Here is a 7,675-nt window from a genome sequence, read left to right as displayed (position 1 = left end):
ATTTTGAATGCAATTTTACTTTTGATATTGCAAAAGCTCTTCTTCCCTAGATGCACAATCTTTTTATGAGGCCAAACATTTATCAACTTTATGACAATATTTGGGAACATGGTTTTGCCACTCAAAATAGAAATTACTATCTTCTTATTGCCTCATCGATGATTTACTTTATTTGGAGGGCAAGAAATGATCGGTTATTTGGTGGCATTATTGATTGCAAAGCCACAATAGTTTCAAAAATCAGGAAAGCTATTATGATTAAAACCCATGGTTGAAAAATATGATGTTTGCTGGATTCTGGGTGAAGACGTTCTTCCTGTACTCTGCTTATCCCCTTTCTACTTGAAGACTGTAATTCGAGTCTTTGCTGGAATTTTGAAGAATTTGTCACTGAATCAGCTCGCCGAGAGTTCCAATTTTGAAAGGACGATGATGATCGCTGAAATCTTTCAGCTGCCCCTTGGACGGTCTTTGGGGCAACCAGAGGCTATGCTCAATTTTTGTCCCTCACGTATTTTTGACCCTTTCGAGCATCTTGAGCATTTATCTGAGTCCTTTTGGCATTCTGCCAACCCATTTTTGCTTTATTTTCCATAGATTGTAATTTTCTTTTCTTTAGAATTCAAAATCTCTTTTTGTTCTATGAGATGTTTGGATTATAATATCAATCTTTTTAATTAATTGTAATATCTTTTAACGATGAATGGTGGGGCCCCCCCCCCAAAACCCCCCCCCCCCAAAAAAAAAAAAAAAAAAAAAAAAAAGTATTTAAACTTTAACCAAACCCTCGTCTTGCTCCACTTCCTTTCCGCGCCTACCCTAAACCCTTGCAGAAAAAGCGTGTATTGAAGGGAGCTCGCCCACCAACTCGAAACCCTCAGGGAGAAAGTCGCGACGGGAGGTGGCCGGCGAAGGCAAAGATGTGCGCGTTTCTGTTCGTCTGAATTCCATAAATCTGAGTCGATCTTGTGTTCCGTCGCTCGCTTGTTCTCGCCATTCAGCTAGCCTTCGATATCTCCTTTTCTCTTGCCATGGCTAAGAAGCAGCAGAAAGGTGGCCAAAGGGAGGAGAAGAAAAAATACAATCTTTCATCAAAAGGTCCTGAAGACGATCTTCTCGGAGTAGTCTCCGACACAGAAGAAGTGGATGAAGACGAAAGCCAGGCATCAGATATCGAAGACGATCAATCTGAGTCCGAGGTATCATCTGATGGAGACCCCTTCGCTGACGACTTCCTCCGAGATGGCGACGAAGGTATGAAATTTTTTCCCTTTCTACCTCAGAGCAAGTGGTTTAATGCCCTCTTTGAATTATTTGTAGAGGGGCGAGATGATTCCGGGTTGGAATCGGACGAGTCGGACCTGGAAGCGAAGTCGAGAGCGATAGACGAGGCCAAGGCGATAGCTTTGGTGGAAGCTGAGGAGGAATTGAAGTTAAATATAAAGGAGGAGTCGGACGAATTTAGATTGCCCACCAAAGAGGTCACCTCTGCAAGTTATTATTTTTTACTTATAGATTTCGTATATTGTAGTTTCTAGAGCTGTGATTTTAATATCTTTTGTGAATTTTGGCGCAGGAGCTAGAAAATGAAGCCAAGCAGCCACCAAACCTTCAAAGTTTGCAAAGAAGGATTAAAGAAAGTGCGTTTTTTTTAATTGAATTCTCTTCTTCAGAACTTCATTAGTGTTTTATTTGCAATACCCATCTTTGTTTTTGGTAATTTTATATGTTATTAAGATTTTCCTGTATTATGTCAAGTAGATATTTTTTATTTTTTGTAATATTATTGTTAAGCTCTCCTTTTTCGCAGTTTCCCGCGTGCTGTCAAATTTCAAGTCTCTAAGGCAGGAGAATACTTCTAGGAAGGAGTATCTTGAACAGCTTAAGGCTGATTTATGCTCATATTATGGTTACAATGAATTTCTCATTGGCAGTTTCATGGAGGTCTGTCTTTGGCTTTCTACTATTTTTTTTTTAAATAATTTTGCTGGCATCTACAACCCTTTGAAGTTCTTTAATTGAACTTTTTTTTTAAAAATTTTGTACTCTAGATATTCCCCGTTGTTGAGCTTGTTGAGCTCTTGGAAGCTTTGGAAAAGAATCGTCCTGAAACACTGCGAGCAAATACCTTGAAGGTACGCTAGGTTTGCCTATGTGCTTTGCATTATATTTCAACAGAACCTCACTGTTGTTCAATGATTTTTGTTATAGTGCTGGAATATGCAACATAAATCATGATATTGTCTTCATTTTTTTTTCTCTGATGGTGCATTGTAGACTCGCAGAAGGGATCTTGCAGCTGTCCTTCTTAATAGGGGAGTAAACCTTGATGCAATAGGGAAGTGGTCTAAGGTAGCTGCGTTTGCACAATTGCAGAGTGCCCAACTTGTTTTCTATATTGAGAATCTAATTAGTTTTCTATGATAAAAACAGGTTGGGCTAGTTGTCTATGATTCACAAGTGCCTATTGGTGCAACTCCTGAGATTATGGCTGGTCACTACATGGTATGTTGGTTTGTAGAGTATTTTGAGATTGTTCTCTCCACTAATTATAATTATTCCAACTTTTATTTGATGCAAAATTTATATAGATTTTGTAATACTTCTAGAGACAAGGTGCAAGTTCATTTCTACCTGTTATGGCCCTTGCCCCGCAGGAAAAGGAGCGAATTGTTGACATGGCGTAAGTTCCTGTATACCACATATTTCTCCTCATTATGGTTGCGTGAATGCACAAATTTACATATCAGCCATAGGAGATTCAATATGATCTATTGATCTGCGAGACATTTTCATATTATATTTGACAATGATAGAACTTGGTCATGTATATTTTTTTTAGCATGGAATTTCTTTAGTTTATGCCACTTTAAGCTATTCAAGAGCTAAATATGGTTTAGTCATATTATTATGTTTGTAGCATATGAAAGAAGGATGCTTTGCACTCTTTAACAGCCATGTGAATGGTTCTTCAAATGCATTGAAAATGTCATGGATGGATCGAGAAGCAAACATGCATTTCTAGTTCAACCAAGCTGATCCAGTCTGTTGGGGTGGTGATGAAATAAAAACTATTCCTCTCAAAGCTTTTATTTGATTCTGTTTGCTAGGCTGCACAAAATAACTCTCTAACGTTTCCACTTATTTGATTCAAGAAATAAAGTTATAGGAGATGGCTGAATTGAAGTGTGAATACTTCGAGCAAACAAGCATCACTAGTTGAGTGGGAGGGTTGGGTGGGGTGAATAGTTGGTGCAAAATAAGAAAATCAATTAGTAGTTGCAACTTCAATTGCACAAATTTGATGCCCATCAAATGTATTGCCTAGTGGTTGTTTTTCCAATTCTTTGTGTCACCTAGGAAGTTAATTGCTATGATTTCTCAAAAGCATTTAATAAAGTTTCGCTGTCCCAAATAGTTGGGATAAGACGAACAATGAAGATGATGAATCAAATGATTTTCACTATCCTGATATCTCTATGACCTTTTTATGGGTTTTAGTATATTTCAAAAATCAGTTCAATTCCAAATTTGGAACTGCTTGAAGAATAAAAAAATATATTATAGTTGCAGTTGTAAAGCTTGCCTTCTGTTCTTTTGAAATAATCAATAATTTTTCATTTTGTTATTTCGTATCCATGTACGACTCAAAGTATTGAAGGCATGTTGTCATGGAGTGTATTGGGGTCTTATATTTAAACTGTTAGTCTGTTTGAATTATATAAATATAAATACAAAAGGCTGGATACAAGCAAATTAATTTTTTTCTGGAAATCTGAATTAGAATGTTGAAAAAGAAATTGACCTGATTCTTTCATAGGAGATCATGACAAAAGTAAATGCATTCCAAGTATGATAAGAGCTAATAAGATTTAGGCATTTGAAAATTTTTGAAATTGCAGAGCCTAAATTTTTCCTCATGGCCTTTCTGACTTTGATGCATGCATACATAGGTGAAGAAGAAATGCTTGTGATAACTCCAGAAATGAAAAATAATTTTAGTAATATGATTCATGATTCTTTTAATTTACAAATTGGCCTCCGAGATGACTGTTTCAATCTCTCTAAAAGGTTGTTATTTTATCCCTTTTGTTCATGATACACATCTATTTACAAGGTACACTAAGTACTATCAATTTGGATCTTCGCTTGCTACATCTTACAGTTCTGCATATGCTTAAGCTTATTTATCAGTTTCTAAGTGTCTGTTGCATCCAATCTAAAGCTTAAACTTGAAAAATGAAACCTTTTGCCAAAATTTATTAAGAGTTGCATTCTGCAATTTCGATGCTTCTGTCCTCTCTTCCAAAGTTCTAATGAGGTGTTATGCATGGAGAAAAAATGTTTCAATTGTGGTTACATGCACTAGAAGCTTTTTAATATCATATTATTGGTTTTGAACAGGAAGAGCACCTTTCTAGTTGTTTCTGCATACTTTAATTTTGTGAATACTTTATGCTTCTGCAGTGCTGCTCCAGGTGGCAAAACAACATATATTGCCGCTCTCATGAAGAATACTGGTGCGTGACTTTTAGCAAAACTAACATGATTATCATTCTCTCCCATACATGCCTAGTGACTTCTGCAAGTTTTTTCATTCTGCATTTACAATGTATCTTTGTTTACATATATTTGATAGTGTATGGTGTTATTGAATTTGCATGCATGTGGTAAGTAGTTTATGTATGTGCTTCGAGTGTAGTTTTACTTATTATTAATGAATTAGCTTCGATTTCTCTTGTTTTTTTTTTCATTTCTTGTATTAAATTTGAACATGTTTGTTCTTTTAATTAAACTTATCAAAACTCTTTGTGATTGGTTCTATGAGTCCTTAGTGCCTTCTTCTTTTTCTTTCATATCAATTTAGCTATTGTTGTTAAATGCGAACAAAGCACTCATTTAGATGTCAGTTGAGATGTCGTTATAGTACCTTACTCATTGTCCAATTGAGAGCTTCGCTTAAGGTGTTAGGAAGCTAGGTCAACACTTTGTTTTGATGTTGATAATTTGACATAGGGTTAATGTGGAAAGAACATTAGTTGGAAAAATAAGAATATACACTAAGAAACAAGCTAGATCAAATGTATCTACCTATGTTTCAAGTTATAAAATAATCAATCATAATGATTAAGAGATTGAGTCCAAAAATAAAGTGGATCGAGTGATATAAATAAAGTTGTGGGGAATAGAGCAACACAACATTTTCATGAAGTTATATGGTAAAACTTTTATCTTTGAATGAGCTTATGCCAGAAACTTGTTGTTAATCAGCCTGTCACTCTTCCGTCTAAATTCTCCTGAATATGCATGTTTTTTTCTTTCTGGAATTTATGATCATAGTTTCTATTTTATTAGGTATAATTTATGCAAATGAGTTCAAGGAAAAGAGGCTGAAGTCATTAACAGCCAATATCCATCGCATGGGAGTGACAAATACTGTTGTGTGCAACTATGATGGAAAGGAGGTTAGTTTTGTTGTCTGTACCAAATCAGAGTGGTCGCCATTACATTAATGTGCGAGCTCTTAATGCCTTAGATCTTCATTTTCCAGATTTGCTAGTCTGAAATAGAATTTTTTTTTCTTGAAGTTTCTGCAAATTATTTGAAAACAAATTGATATTTTTCACTATTATATTGGTGCTTATATATATGCAACTAAAGGTAGAATATAAATGAAATTCATGGGGAGAATATCCTCTATTAAGAGAATATATTACTAAATAAAGACATGATGTATGATAGTTACTATTTTCTAATCTCTAAATTTCTACGATAACAGTTCCATCATGTTAGCTTTATTTTCTAAACTTCACATTATAGCAATGTTGCAATCTCGTAATTTCTTGCTTTCTAGTTGTTCATCTTGAAAAGCTTCTGCGGACTGTGTGTTCTAGTTGTTAGTTATACTGGTTAAGTTGGAATCTGCTTTGTCTAACATCTTGTAGTTTTGATTTAGTTGCCCAGAATTTTGGGAAGCAAATCTGTTGATAGAGTATTGCTGGATGCCCCATGCAGTGGTACTGGGGTAAGATTTTTTTAAAATATCATATTAACTCTGTAAAGGATTCGTTCCTTTTTCTGTATTTCATGTTAAAATGGCAAATGTATTGATTCTCTTGCATTCTTGAAGATCATATGGAATGAGCCATCTGTCAAAACCTCTAAGGCCATCGAAGATATTCGAAACTGTGCTTTTCTGCAAAAGGTATACTTTTTAATTTTTAATACATGCTGGTTGAAAACAAGATATTTTTATTTAATACATTCATCTACCTTTAGATTAAATATATCTTATCTCAGTGAAAACATGAAGAAAAATAATGTTCATTTCTTCATTAGTTTTGGGCTTTTAGACCCACAAAACAAAAATAGCATTTCTTGTATTGATTGCTAAGCTATTTAAGATGAGCTTCAAACTTCCTTTCACACACATGCACACACATGAACGCTCATATCAGAAAAAAAGATAACTGAATATTTTTATTAGTTATCTATTTGAAAGAAGATATGAAAATTTCATAGCGGAAAGGAAAAATAATCAAAATCCCAATAAAATGATAATCAAGTAATATTAGGAATTGATGCCCCTTTTTTATTTTCATGTTATTTTTGTTGCATGTATAATTGCAATAAAAATTTTCTAAAGAAACTTAGTTTGCTATGACAAGTAAGTGCATTTGAATACCAAGCTATGTAATAAAGACTGAGTCCAAATAATATGATGAAGAGAACAAACAATTGAATATGAAAAGTATTAATGTATACTAGTTTAGCAGATAATGCCTGTGACACTGTGACTGTAAGTGGAAAGTCTAAATGGAGCATTAACTAGCATTATGCCAGCTGGAGCTGAATGAATTACAGAGGGCAATTTTGAATTGCTCCATGAACATCCTTCTACGCATACCTACATGGGCTAACAGTATACATCCTAGAATTTTCACTTGCATTTCTTAGCTTTTATACAAACTATATACATTTTATATTGACTAGTCCATAGTTCTTACATGCTTATCTTTTTCTTGTTCAGCCTTCATTTAAATTGACATTCTTGCATTGCAATCACAATGTGTTAGAGTGGCCCCTAGTGGACTGGTTCAGCCGGCTCCTTAGAAGGGGCCGGTTCACGTCTACAGTAGGAGGGGCTAGGGGTGTAAACGAGTCGAGTCGAGTTTAGGCCTTATCGAGCTCGGCTCGTTAGTCGAAAAGCGAGCTCGAGCTCGAGTCGAGCTCGACAGATGAGCTCGAGCTCATCCCTCTATAAACGAGCTCGAGCCGGCTCGATTCAATTTGGCATTTTCCCGCCCGTCCATTTTCATTTCTCCCGCCCGATTTTTTTTTTCCCGCTTGTCCACTTTCATGAGCAGCTGTCACGTAATTCCCCAAAAAAAAGCACCTGTCACGTGAACTCATATAAAATTTTTCAAGCATCATGGCAATTCATTAATGAGCCACAGATTAATATATATTATAATATAATTTATATATTATTTTAATAAAATTAACTGTACTAGCTTCCCAATTTAAATAACATAGATAATCATTAACATATATTTTAATATATTATAATACATATTATATATTATTTTACTTAATAAATAATTAACGAGCCGGCGGCTCAAGCTCGAACTCGAGCTCGTTAACCATTCGAGCTCGATTATAGGCTCGAGCTCGA

General features: G+C 35.1%; 1 protein-coding gene across 1 annotated transcript in view; it reads left to right on the top strand.

Moving 5' to 3' along the window:
• Positions 1–791: 791 nt before the first annotated feature.
• Positions 792–7,675, top strand: part of LOC110106490 (probable 28S rRNA (cytosine(4447)-C(5))-methyltransferase) — a gene marked incomplete in the record, with an annotated part of 18,039 nt that continues 11,155 nt past the window's right edge. Inside the window, 12 exon segments of the mRNA XM_020836420.2 lie at positions 792–1,254; positions 1,321–1,481; positions 1,577–1,640; positions 1,811–1,944; positions 2,052–2,135; positions 2,278–2,352; positions 2,434–2,505; positions 2,610–2,683; positions 4,468–4,520; positions 5,356–5,465; positions 5,957–6,025; positions 6,131–6,205. Coding sequence (XP_020692079.1) covers positions 1,032–1,254; positions 1,321–1,481; positions 1,577–1,640; positions 1,811–1,944; positions 2,052–2,135; positions 2,278–2,352; positions 2,434–2,505; positions 2,610–2,683; positions 4,468–4,520; positions 5,356–5,465; positions 5,957–6,025; positions 6,131–6,205 — 1,194 coding nt within the window.

The sequence above is a fragment of the Dendrobium catenatum genome, unplaced genomic scaffold, assembly GCF_001605985.2.
Source record: "Dendrobium catenatum unplaced genomic scaffold, ASM160598v2 fragScaff_scaffold_488, whole genome shotgun sequence".
Taxonomy (NCBI): Eukaryota; Viridiplantae; Streptophyta; class Magnoliopsida; order Asparagales; family Orchidaceae; genus Dendrobium; species Dendrobium catenatum.
This window is presented reverse-complemented; position numbering and strand designations above follow the sequence as displayed.